Source organism: Mus caroli, chromosome 12, assembly GCF_900094665.2.
Source record: "Mus caroli chromosome 12, CAROLI_EIJ_v1.1, whole genome shotgun sequence".
In the NCBI taxonomy this organism is placed as follows: Eukaryota; Metazoa; Chordata; class Mammalia; order Rodentia; family Muridae; genus Mus; species Mus caroli.
This window is the reverse complement of record NC_034581.1, coordinates 109,192,655-109,206,692: the sequence shown is the minus strand read 5'-3', so window position 1 is coordinate 109,206,692 and position 14,038 is coordinate 109,192,655. Positions and strand designations below refer to the sequence as shown.

The following is a 14,038-nucleotide window of genomic DNA, read 5'->3' as shown; positions in this document are numbered from 1 at the left end:
AGATCTGCAACCCTGTAGGTGCAACAACATTATGAACTAACCAGTACCCCGGAGCTCTTGACTCTAGCTGCATATGTATCAAAAGATGGCCTAGTCGGCTATCACTGGAAAGGCCCATTGGACTTGCAAACTTTATATGCCCCAGTACAGGGGAATGCCAGGGCCAAAAAGTGGGAATGGGTGGGTAGGGGAGTGGCGGGGGAGGGGGATTTTTGGGATAGCATTGGAAATGTAATTGAGGAAAATACATAATAAAAAATATTAAAAAAAAAGAGAGAGAGATGAGATGGATGGGGACGGTACTCTGTATAATCTGTGGTTTCTTTTCATAATTGTATTAACTGATCTGCCCGGCTTTGATTGACTTGTGATATCTCCATGCCCAAACACAGTAAAGATTCTTTATTAAACATTTCACAGTTTTATGTTTACTTGTTTTATTTGCTTTTTATAGCTTTTGAAAAAATACACGAAATGTATTCTAATAACTGATTCCCTTATCCCAAACTTATTCCAGATCCTTCCTACCTACCAACTCACTAAACTACACACATTTTATTCTTTCTGAAAAACCAAAAAATGAGAAATTAATTTAAAAGGGATTTAAAAGCAACGAAAAACTAAAGAAACTAAACTAAACATACACATACACACACACACACACACACACACACACACACAAACACACACATGGAAACCAGTAAAACCACAAATTTCTAGCCATCATATATATGCCAAACGTCAGTGAGGCAATCAGAATTGAAAATGATATTAGAAAAAAATGTCTGCAAAAATACCATTGTTTTGATTTTCTTTTGTGCTACCAACTGCTAAGCAGATTTTGCATGATTAATTGTGCTTAGTGCCCCCTATGATCTCCATTGGGGAAAACTAGTTTTTCCTTTGCGTGTGAGTATTGGATGCAGAACTTCTTGGTTAGCAGTGAGAGCCCTTGTTCATTTCCATCTACAATTTTATCTGAGTTGACTTGGATCATGCTCTGAGTCTGCAGTTACAGTCTCTGTGAATTCACATGTCAGCAACCGTCCAATTGTGTCTGGAGTACATTCATTCTGTGGAGTTATCCACACCCTCTGGATCTTATAATCTCAATCTAAAACTTTTTTTATTATTAATATCTCTGTTTTGCTTTATCATGTTTTTAAATTCCTCATACTTTACGGTTCCAATTCTAGTCTCTCTGCTTCTACAATTCAATATACCAAACAAAATATTTAAATCTTTGAACACATATAAGTGAGAGTGAAGCACTTGGTTTATAGATAGGAGTGATTTATTCAGTATATTTTTTCAGTTCCAATGAGACACTTATAGATTACATAATTCATTTTACAGCTGAGTGATATTCATTTTACTGTGTGTACCATTTTTTCAAGTTTATTTATGCTTTGTTGGAAATCTAGGATGATTCTTTCTTCTTTGTGCTGTAAGTTGAGCATGAATAACATGCTCAACTATTCACATCAATTTATGTGAATAAATATGGATGTATGAACCTCGGTATAATAATATGTAGTGCCATTTGAGTACATGTTTGGGAGGGTTTTGCTGGGACAAAGCAATTTTATTTATTAGTTTTTGGTGAACATTCCTAGGAAAGTCTTCATCCTAGGAAAGTGTGGTTTAAGAGGATATTTAGTGATGATATATGCCCTCGCTCTATTGCTAAGGGTCATGCTGTCAAACTTCCTTATAAATATTTACCTTTATATCCAGTAGACTGTCTGAGCCTTGATCACAGAGGTTCATATGTGCTGTGTGTAAAGATCAATGCAGCCAATCATGAGTGGTCAGAGTGCTGAGAATGATTGACAGAGTACTCAGGCACAGACGAGTAATAATACCAACCTCTCACCCAAAAATCAAAATCAAGAACCATCATAAAACAGGGAAAGAGATATAGAAAATGGGGTCAAAGGATATCAATCTATCTCTAGAGATTTAATTGTTTTATTGCATGTAAGAACTCTCAGTAGATATATTTAACAGTATAAGATACACAAATCAATCCAGTAAAAATTACCACATGTGAGACCTCTAAATAGCTGAGCAGGTAAAGATGTCTACTGGAAAGCTTAGGAATATCAGGTAAATCTCATGAAACTGAATTACATAAGTAGTCCTCTGAGGTTAATACATCCACTTTGATACACAGGTACCCTCTCCTCACCCAAAAATAATATAATTCATTTTTAATACCATTACAAAATTGATGGTGAAGAGCACTTGAAGGCCCACACCAAGCTGAAGGTCTTTTGGCATGTGATGCCTGATAGGCAAAATATATTTTTTTGGGGGTGGAATATTTCTGAAGATTTACTCTTTAGTTGTGATAAACCTATCAGTGCATGTAAATGTAGCACTAATTAAACTCACTGTGTTATTAGGTAATGAAACAGAGGAAATGGGATTTTGGGAAAGAGACTTTTGTAAGGTCCCAAGGGGAACCACAGGAACCTAGTAGTTGTAAATTGTGGTCTAAGCCCTGGAAGTCATTGTAGATCATAGCATATTTCATATGTGATCGAGAATTTCAAAGAATAGAAATCTTTATGAAATGTGGAAATAACATCTTTACAAATGTACAGTTTTCATACTTTAATTTTGTATAACTTGCATATTTCTCCTGTAATATTCTCTTGTCCCTACTATTGCCCCTTATTATACTAGAGAATTTCACTAATGCAATGAAACATAAAAAAGCTGATAATGAGGGTCTCTTTTAATATTTGTGATTTTGAGATTGTCTTAATTAATACATTTATCTCTAATTACACCCATTTTTCAAAAGCAATGTAAATTTCTTATTTGTTTCCCATCAAAACATACTGTTCTTTCACTCATGTTAATAAGTGATAGCTTTCACCTATCACTTAGAGTAGGCTTTGTCCATCTTAAAATTAAGGGACTAAAGCAAGTACAATATATTTAATATAAAATAAAATATATACAAAATAAAAAAAAAACCAAACCAAAAACCCCAAAATGTTCTCTGTATACACACACACACACACACACACACACACACACACACATATATATATATATATATATATATCCCTTAGTGATAAAATCCTTTCTTGACACATCTAAAGCTGTTGCTATAATTTAGTTATTAATGATCCTCCTGCAATGATCATTTATAAGTAAGTATTTTTGAAGCACATTTACTTTTAGTCCATTTATTGAGTTTTGAAGCAGTATAAAATCTGTTGGAAAGACAAATATTAATTGCATATATGCGAAAGAAGTCTATAAAACTAAAAAAATAATCGCTGTTTTTAGAAATTTCCATTATCATAATCTCCTCCTCCTCTTCCTCCTCCTCCTCCTTCTTTGCTTTCTCCTTCTTCTTCATCATCATCACCATCATCACACTACACCCTCTGTAAATCAACTTGTCAACATATCCCCAAATGGAACAACAGTCTCAGGACAAAATCTATTGAGAGATTTATCCCTGTAGTTATATCCACAGCATCTGTCTAGAGTTCACAGAAAGTTACGGAATGCATTTCCTCAGACAGGATTATGAGTTGGACTTGAGCATTCTGCTGCCTGATCCATTCACATTTTCAGTCCTTATTCTCCAGTACTTCTCCAGCTGGACTAGGTCCTTCTCTAAGAAATACCCTGCTAATGAATATGAAAATTGTGTCAATTGATTGTAGTAAATACAGGGAAGTTTGCATCCTGTAAACAACCTATGTTCAGTGTCCTCTCCACAGTGCCTGAACACACTGCCTCTAACCATGGGATGGAGCTGGGTCTTTCTCTTCCTCCTGTCAGTAACTGCAGGTAAAGGACTCACCCATACCAAATCTGAAAAGAAGATATGGCCTGAGATGACAATGTCATCCATTCTGTCTTTTTCTCCACAGCTGTCCACTGCCAGGTCCAGCTGCTGCAGTCTGCAGCTGAGCTGGTGAAGCCTGGGGCTCCAGTGAAGCTGTCCTGCAAAGCTTCTGGCTACACCGTCAATGACCACTATATGGAGCAGGTAAAGCAGAGGCCTGGACAGAGCATGGAATGGATTGGACAGATTCATTTTGTATATGGTGGTACTGAATACAATGAAAAGTTCGAGGGTAAGTCCACAATAACTGTAGAAAAATCCTCCAACACAGCCTACATGGAACTCAACAGCTCAACATCTGAAGACTCTGTGGTTTATTACTGTGCATGTCACAGTGTTATAACCATATCCTGTGTGTGTCAAAAACCCTGAAGGAACAGCAAACTGCTCTGGGACTGAGATGACAAAAAAGACTAAACTTTAGACCTGCTCAGAAATAGTATTTTTGAATGACCATGTATTGCCTCCTCCTCACAGTTTTATTGTGCCTTTGTTGTATTTATAAGAGGATTTCGATGAGGAAAGTGATGCTGATTAGGGTAATCCTACAGGACACTGTACACTGTCAATCTCTTCACCAGTGACCACCTCCATTTACATGCTTCTTTTTAATAAAACAATAAAGAGGGGAAACTGTGACGATGCACGATAAAAGTATCACTGGATTCAGAGGGACAAGAAGTTTCTTGAAATAGTTGCAAATAAAGTATGAAAGGAATTTGATCTATAAAATCCAAATCATCAACATTTGGGCAAACAAACTCTCCCTTCATAGTCTTAAGTATTATGTAAGGTATGTTGATAATTCTGGCTGTGTGTTCCATCAGAAGTTCCTGTCTCTTAGAATATGAGAAATATTTATATCAGAATGCACAGACATGTAAATATAATTCCCGTAGGTTAGTCAAAATATTATTAAATCTCTTTTCATTGAACTCCTTTACCAATACAACCATATATAATTGTTAATTGAAGTAGGTTCTGAGATTACACATAAGTGGTTGATCCCATAGTTACTTCCTTTTCAGTCTTAGTAATCATCCCTACAGTCAATAGCCTTTTTTATTATATGGGCATATACTGATACAGCATCACCTCTCATAGTTAATTGCATCCCTGTTGCCAAGCTTTGTTCTGTAGAGTATATGTTAACATGTGTCTTGCATCCTCATGTGTTTCTTATGTTTGTTTTTGGTGATTTTTTTCTCCTGTTTGTTTCATTCTATTCTCATTTGTTTGCTTTTCCTTTATCTTACATTGTTCTTCTTTTTCATTATGCTTAGGTTCTGTTTGTTTTCCAATTAGATAAAGAAACAGAAACAAGCAGGGATAAAATTTGGAGGTGTTGAGGAAGGGAAATAAATAATCAAAATGTATTGCATGAAGAAATCTATTTTCAATAGAAAATACCAATTAGAACTTTAAAAAGTTAATAACTAAACAATTAATTCTGGTAAAATCTTTGCTGTGCAAACTTCACATATGCTCAAGTGCTTACACTTTAAGTCTCATGTCTTTGTTTAAATTGTTCAAAGTGTAATCAGAAGCCAGGTCTGAAAAGATTTAAGGATAAGGACTTACTTATGTAACATGCATAATTCTAAGGCTTAGTGAAATACATAGGTAAAATGTTTGGGTTTAACCTCTCTCATTCTCTCTGTCTTTGTCTCTGTCTCTGTCTCTCTGTGTGTGTGTGTGTGTGAGTGTGTTTATGTGTGTATGGTTAGTAATGAACTTTTCTATTGTTAATCTCAAAGTGCACAGAGTAATTTCTACTAGGAAAACTTTAACTTTCTTGACTGCCTCTCGGCAGGTGTCATAGACTTTGATAATCTGTAACAGAATTTGGGGATTCAACGCACAGACAGTTTACTGTAGATATATTTCAATGCAATGGAATTTGGAAAAGGGTCTCCAGGCAACAATAATTTCCATAATCATTCCAGATCCTGTTTTACAATAAAGTTTAAGGTATGATGATACACAAGCCATTTTATGAAGTTCTTGTGATCATAAGAGTGGGTTCTTTTAGTAAGTCCAATTTCTAGTGTGCTCTATGACCAACAGCATACAGGCCAGCCGTCCATAAAATACATGTGACAGCTCCCCTAAAGATGGGTAATAGTCTAATGATGGAAGAGTCTGGCTTAATCATCCTGGGTAATTAGGGTGCAATCTGTCCCTATTTCCCCAGATTGACAACCTCCACTCTCACCTTTCTGGATGATATGCAGGTGTTTCATTTCATCTCCTCCCTCAAGGACACATCTCTGTGTGACAAAAATTCCTGGTTCTCTTAGTGCATGTCTGTGAGTACAAGTACAGAGCCCTCATGCTCTCTACAAACTTTATATCAATATCATGAATATTACTTATAATATATTTATAATATTTGTTGCCTTGTGTTTGTGAAAGAAGAATACCTCAATAAATTAACTGGGCAGAACCTAGAGGATGGTGCAGAGATAGGTGTTTTCTGACTCTGTGGAATATTTATTTTTCTCAGTTACATGTTCGAAAGCTGAGAAACCATCTCCTATGTTAGTTAGTTCTTGTCTTTAAGGATAAAAAATCTGAAGCACGTTACTGGTATTAGTTCCTAAAATCTATGTCTATCATCTGGAAATGCTACAGAAACATAAATGACAAAATTTGTAGGTTCTCTCTATCATCATGAAGCCAGGATATCTTATATTCAAATCAATCCCTCAATTGGAAAATTAGAACTTTCTTGGAACTTTAGCCAAGGAAATTTAAGACTGGTATGATAAAAACTTCAAGACTTTGTGGAAAAAAAATAAGAAGATATCAAAAGATGGAAATATGTGCCATCCCGGATTGGTAGCATTAACATAGTAAAAATGATCATCCTAAGAAAAGCAATCTACGGATTTAATATAACACAAAACAAAATTTCAGAACAATTTTTAAAGATCTTGTAGGACACCACTCAACTTCATGTAGAAAATCAGTAAAATCCTGGACAACTAAAAATCTCCTGTGCAATAAAGGAATATCTGGAGATTTCAGCATCCCCTATTTCAAAGTGTATTACAGAGCTATAGTAATAAAAACACCATGGTAATGGAATGAAGCAAGAATGGCTAAAAATCAGAATAAAATAAAAATTCTAGACACAAACCCACATATTTATGGACCCCTAGGTTTTTGATAAAGAAGTCAGAAGTCACAGTGGAAGAACAAAAGCATCTTTAGCAAATAGTCCTGGATATATGTTCCCATGCACAATACCCAAGACCAACAAGATCAAAGACCTCAATATGAATCCAGATATCTAAAGCCTAAAGGAGAGAATATAGGGAATAGCTTAGAACTCTGCCCAATGGTTGGGTGTAAATATTTGCATCTGACTCTCTCAGCTGTTTTTATTGGATCTCTCAAAGGGCAGTCATGATGGGCCCCTGTTTCTAAGCACACCATAGCATCAGTAATAGTGTCAGGTCTTGGAGCCACCCCTTGACCTGGAACACAATTTGGACATGTTACTGGACCTCCTTTTCCTCCGACATTTATCTTTTTGTGGCCCTGCAGTTCTTTTAGATAGGAACAATTCTGGGTCAGAGTTTTTGACTATGGGATGGCAACCCCATTCCTCCAAATGATGCCCTGACTTTGTACTGGAGGTGGACTCTACTAGTTCACTCTCCCCACTGTAGGGCGTTTCATCTAAGGTCCTTCCCTTTGAGTCCTCTTTTTAATTTCTTAATGACAGAGAGGCAGTTAAAGTAATGTTAAATGTTGTAAGTCAACAGTGAAATAAAAATCAATAGGAGTCTGCTAATGCTGGTGGGGATGTGGAGCAATGGGAATATTCATATGTTGCTGGTAGCACTGCATATATTTATATCCACACTGGCACACACATTTATATTAAAATTACCATTACAAGTAAATATAGTTTGTTAATTAGTATTGCACATATTTATTTCATTCATTACCTATGAACTTTGTTGAAACCATAAACATCAATTGTGTATCCATTTAAAAGAAAGCCACAAAATTTCAAATATGAGATGTTGAACTTCTACTTAACATCATTACCATCAGCAGCATACATAAATCTATCTGTGAATTTTTCCACTGAAAGGAGAGGTTCCTCAGATGGAAAATTTGATTTTGACTTGAGAGCTCAGTCCTCAATGTTCCATTCACAGGTCTGAGTCCATGCAGTTCTTCAGGTCAGGAGCTGTTGACCTGGTTCCAAGGTGTCCTCCAGTGCCATGTGAAGCCCTCAGTTCAAGAAATTAGTAGATGTAGAACCTGGGTATTTTCTATCATGTGGACCTCATTACATTTTTAGTCTCATCATTCTTTTTTGTTCATAATAAAATTTTAAGAGTTCAACGTTCAAATCTGTACTATTAAGCCCTTGTATGGTTTTGGTGACTCAGGATAAGTGATAAGAAGAAAGTAACTTAATTAAAGATTGTTTTTGTGGATACCCACAATTCAGAAGATAGAAAAGAAATGATGTCCTCACACCAACACATCACTGTGCCTTATATTTGAATTTAGACAACATTTACTACAAAGTCCTGAATTTGAAGTCAATCTTTATCTGTTCAGAAATTTGGGGACTTCCTTGTATGAGTTACATAATTGTCCTGTCTTGTGATTAGAGTATGAGAATCCTACAACTATGTGTGGTGTCCAAGGTTCATGAACCTCAACTATCCTAATTTTCAGATTTTCTTGCAGAAAATCTTCTGCCTCACTCTTCTGTCTTCCAGGATGCCCAGCATCTGATAGAACTTAACAAACAAGCAATATTTCTCTGATTTTTAGATTGTACCAAATAGAGGGCAGGAAAACGATTACAGCACAGGCCAGTGAATAAACAGGAATCAGAAAATGTGATCCAGGAAATTGACAGATGAATAAAGTCAATGAAACATGACTCGTTTCTGTGTAATTATAGCATTCATGTCTGACAGCTGGGGATGTCACTTAGTCTTACACTCTACAATAAGTCTAAACTATCCCTACATTTTATTTTATCTGTGTGTATTTGAAAGAAAACATATTCTGACAAGATTTACATAGGTAGCAATCTCAGGCACAGATGAAGACTAAGGCAGGTGATATTTCAATGCTTTGAGTTCTTCATGTGTCCTTTATGCAAAAATACAATGTAATGATCTCTGGATTAGTGAACAAGAACAACCTCATAAAGGCAACAAAGACCCTGACCTCTCTTGTTTACAGGTTATTACAAATGAGAACTGCTAGAGGTGGAACAAACTGCCATTACCAAAGAGGATTACTTTAAGAGCATCATTGATGATACTGTAGAAACTACTTAACTTCATATGCTAAGAAATTAGTCATCTTGTCCAGATAAACAAGTGCCATTTCTCCCTGCATCTGAGCCCTGCAAGCACACTAGTTGCAAGGATATGTTATTATTAAAGTCAGAATGGGCAACTTCAGTGTTAGAATGGGAAATCTATCTGCAGGTGTGCTCAGGGCCAGAAGCTGTGCCATCGGGTCCAAGAATCCCCAGCAGAAAAATGTGGTGGGTATGTGGGGGACTCTGTTTCTGCTGTGGTTTCCTTTCTTAACATAAATGTACCAATTATGATTGACATGTAACGTTTCCAAGCTCAAACACTGAAGATTCTGTGTCAAACACTTCAAAGATTTATAATTTCTTTTTTTTATGTATATAAACCCAGACTCCTGAGATTTCTCAGACTTTGAATCACATCCCAGTATGCATGCCTGAGCTGGACAGAGGTCCCAGACACATATATGGCAGAGGACTGCCTGGTCTGGGCTCAGTGGGAGAAAAAAATGCCTAACCATCTAGATACTTGTAGCCCCTGTGTGGGGAGGCCTGGTGGTGTTGGGGCATCCCCTTGAAGACTAGGGCAGAGAAGTAATGGGATGAGGAACCATAGGAGGGTGAACCAGGAGAGGGGGCATGAGTGAACTATAAAAATAAAAATTAAAATGTATAGAATGTATTCTGATAACAGTATTTTTCAAACTTATTCCTGGACCTTCAAAACTCACATAAAATATACAGCCTATAATTTTTCTCTATAGGAACTAAAAAAAAGAAAACACATGAAGAAGGGTTAAAAAAATTAAAATTCCATGACTAGAGATGACCTAGCCTTCTGTAGACCCTAGTCCTAGCTAAACCTAGCTGCATGGCTAATAGTCCAGTTGTTAAACTGCCTTATAATATTTATGCTTATATGCAGTAGATTATTGCTGCTCTCATTTTTGATCACAGAAGCTTCCTAGTTAAGTTTTGGGGAACTGTGAAAGGCAGCCTATTTTGGTTGAACAAGCCTTGTTCCAGAGACCCAGTAGGAAATTCTATACAGGATGGACAAGTGAGCCATTTTTAACCATCTAAGTATCTAGATCAGGATTAGAGTTAGGGTTAGGGTTAGGGTTAGGGTTAGGGTTAGGGTTAGGGTTAGGGTTAGGGTTAGGGTTAGGGTTAGGTCTAGGGCTAGGGATAGGGTTAGGGTTAGGGTTAGGGTTAGGGTAGTTACATAAGTGTCTGACACCACAGTGCCCCCAAATCCATAATTCTGTGACTATCAGTCATGCAGACAAAGCTCAAAGCCCTGGCATTCTGTCTAGACTCCACCCTCACAGTTATCTGACAATAGCCATGTATGCTTCTCCCCACAGTTATCTGACAACAACAAGGTGGCCATCCCACTCTAAAGGGGACTTCTTTGGACCCCCTCTCTCTCTTAAGCTCTCACATTTCTTACTCTCATCTATAGCTCTCCTTCTCTCCCTCACCACTTCGCTCCATGTGGCTATGGCAGGCCTCTCTCTCTTTTACCCTCTCTCTTTATCTCTATCTTTCTGTAATAAAGCTTTAAAACCATAGACCATCTCTGCCCATCAATGCCTGCCATACTTGAAGAATGGGAAAGTCTTTCCCCTAAAGAGTCCTGTCTAACCTCCCTCCAGAAGGCCTTCCTGTGCTCTAGCCGTGGACTGTACCAAGGAATCACCCAGCACCCCCTCTTTCTCTGTCTTCTCCTCTATTTGGCCCAGAGGTTGGCTGAACTGTCCATGGGTCCTCAATTTTGTTCTCATATCTTCTGTGGTGTCCAAAGTTCTCTGGGATACCCGAGACTGAAAGCCCATTATCTCAATCCTCTATGAGGCTCAGAGACCTCAGATTGCCCCCTGTCCATCTCCACAGACTGGGATCTGTGGCTTCCCATAGCCAGACAACAACCAGGTGGCATGTGAAAAGTGTGCAGCAGTCTTCCTTGTCTGCCTGCCCAGAGCCCCAGAACTCTGGTGGGACACAGGATTTCACCCACTCACTTTATACCCACATGCCTGCTGACCTACAAAGTTTTTAATAATTGATGTAGATACCCATCACTAGGCTACTTCAAAGAATGAATGCCTGAGTACTAAACCACAGATGAGCCATCTATATAAATGTTCCACCCCAAATCCAAAGACAATCACAAAACGTGGGTTGGAAATAACATAAGATAACATTGTGGCATGAATAGACATTGAATACAATCTCAGGACTTGACCTTGTCACATGAACTCTCAGCAGCTATAGTTACCAGCACAAGACCTGGACAAATCAAGACAATCAAAGTTACAGTCTGAGTGACTTTGAAAGAGCTGAATGGTGAAAAAAAAAGTCTTCTTGTCATCTCAGAGGAACTGTGATTATGTATGTAAAAATATCTCTGTATTCTGAGATACATCACAACTTTTGTTTGTATAGCTAGGATTAAAGTATAATACAAATCTGTCTTGTAACATCCAAGTAACCTCTGGGTAAAGACAAACTCTTTACAAAGTCTTAAGTCTTAAGTGACTCCCTACTGTGTTGCCAAATTTGGCTCTCTTTTCTATCAGAAGTTCCATTCTTGTAGAATATAACAGATTTTTATATCATAATGCATAGTCACATAAGGTAATTTTTGTAAGTTGGACAAAAGTATGGCTAAATTACTTTTTAACTACCCCATTTATCAATTCAGTGCATGTACATGGTAGCTATGTTAGGCTCTGGTGTTGTAGGATAATATTTGGTCTCATATATACTTCGCCAAGTCCCAGTAATCATCACAATAGCTGCTAGCCTTTACTGAACAAGAACCTATACTGGAACAGTATTAAATATCACAATAGGCTGCATACCTGGAGCTTAGTATTGTGCAACTGAGTATGACTACGTGTTTCTCTGCATCTACCTGTGTTCCATGTGCTTTGTCTGTGCTGCTTTTCCTTTTGCTTGTTTTCTTTGTGGTATTATAGAATTGCTATTCTGTTAGCTCATTTTGTTTTTCCTTTTTTATTATTTTTATGTTCTGTTTGTTTTCTAATTAGGTAAAAGAAGGTAGTTGAGAGGGGAAGATCAGGGAAGTGCTGGGGAAGGAAAAGCACTAATCAGAATACAGTGTATGAAAAAAAAACTATCTTTCAATAAAATATACAAAACAAAATATAAGATCTAAAGTGTGTCCTATCTACAAGAAACACAGGAACAACAATGGAACAGAGATTGAGAGAACTGGTAACCAATTATTGGCCCAATTTGAAATGCATCCCAAGGGCAAGCACCAATCCACCAGTCACTGACTGTATTAATGATACTTTGTTATGCTTGCAGATAGGAGCCTACCCTTACTGTCCTTTGAGAGGCTCCACCTAGCAGTTGACTGAAACAGAGTCAGGGACCCATAGCCAAACATTGGATGGAGCTACAGGACACTTATGGAAGAGACGGGAGAAGGACTGAGGCCCATGAAATGGACAAGAACTCCATAGGAAGTCCAACAGTCAATTAACTTGAACAATTGGCAGGCTATCAGATACAGAGCCACCGACTAAACAGCATATATTGGCTGGACCTAACCCTCTTGCACATATATAATAGATATTTAACTCTGTGTTGTCTTCATATGTGTGCCTCAGCAACTTTATCAGGGTCTAAAATATATAGTGCCTGACTGGAATCTGCTCAACTGGCTCGACTCCCTAGTCTGGCCTCAATGGGAGATGATGTACCTCCTGAGGCAGAAGCTTGATGTGCCAGGGTGGGCGATAACCATTCATGACCCACACTCTCAGAGGAACAATTGGTGGAGGAACTGCATGAGGGGAGACTGGGAGGGTGCAGCAACCAGGTTGTAAAGTGAATAAATAAAAATTAAAAATAAGCCAAAATTCCGATATTACTTTTGTGTAAATCTTACATAGGCTCAAGTTTGTCAATTTTATGTTTCTTGTCTCCGTTTAAATTGTTGAAAGTTTAATCAGAATCCAATAGTTAGTAAGGATTTAAGGCAAAGGTATATGTAAAATGCATAATGTTAATGTGTTATGAAGAGGTAAGTAAAATATTTGGGCTTTAAACTGTGTGTGTGTGTGTGTGTTTCCATGTTTCTGTATTTTCAGTAATTAATTTTCTGTTATCAAGCTCTAAGTGCATATAGTAATTTCTCCTTGTAAAATGTATTATTTCTTGAGGGCATCCCTGCAGATTTCAGAGAGGAAAGCAGCCCTTGTGAAGAGAGAGAATGGAACATTTTGCAGATTGACTTTGACTGTTTGGATCAGACTCAAAGAATCTAAGCACAGGCAATTTATTTTAGGAATATTTAAACATAGTGGAACTTGGAAAATATTTTCAGGGTAACACTGATTATCATAACAATTTTAATTCTAGGTACATAATAAATCTTAAAGTGTGCCTACTTAGATAACATTAAAAAAACTCCTCACCATCAGGTGGGTTCTACAACTAAAAGATGTAGAGCCTAATGTGTTCTCTGACCACATCATAGATGTCAGCAGGCCATACAGTGCATGTGACAAGTACCCTAACAAGGGGTAAGGGTGAAGGTAGTGAAAATACTGGAGTAATCATTTTGGGGTATTAGGATGAGGTCTGTCTTTATAGATAACAGAAGTGTTACCAGGTTGTTAAGAACTTCCCCTCTCAGCTTTCTGGATCTTGTACAAGTCTTTGATTTTATCTTCTCAGTTGAGGAGATACCCTTCTGTGATTAAAATTCCTGGTTTTCTTTGTGCTTCTCTGAGTTCCAGGCACATGGAATCTATATCACTATCTATGTAAATGTCAATAATATTGTAAAATACTCATTGCCATGAGTTCGTGAAAGA

At 37.4% G+C, this 14,038-nt stretch overlaps 1 gene segment (V, D, J or C); it reads left to right on the top strand.

Moving 5' to 3' along the window:
• The first annotated feature begins 3,773 nt into the window (after window positions 1-3,773).
• On the top strand, window positions 3,774-4,249 carry LOC110306640. The segment is given in 2 exon segments: window positions 3,774-3,819; window positions 3,903-4,249. Coding segments are annotated over 2 exon segments (393 nt in total).
• The last annotated feature ends 9,789 nt before the right edge of the window (window positions 4,250-14,038 follow it).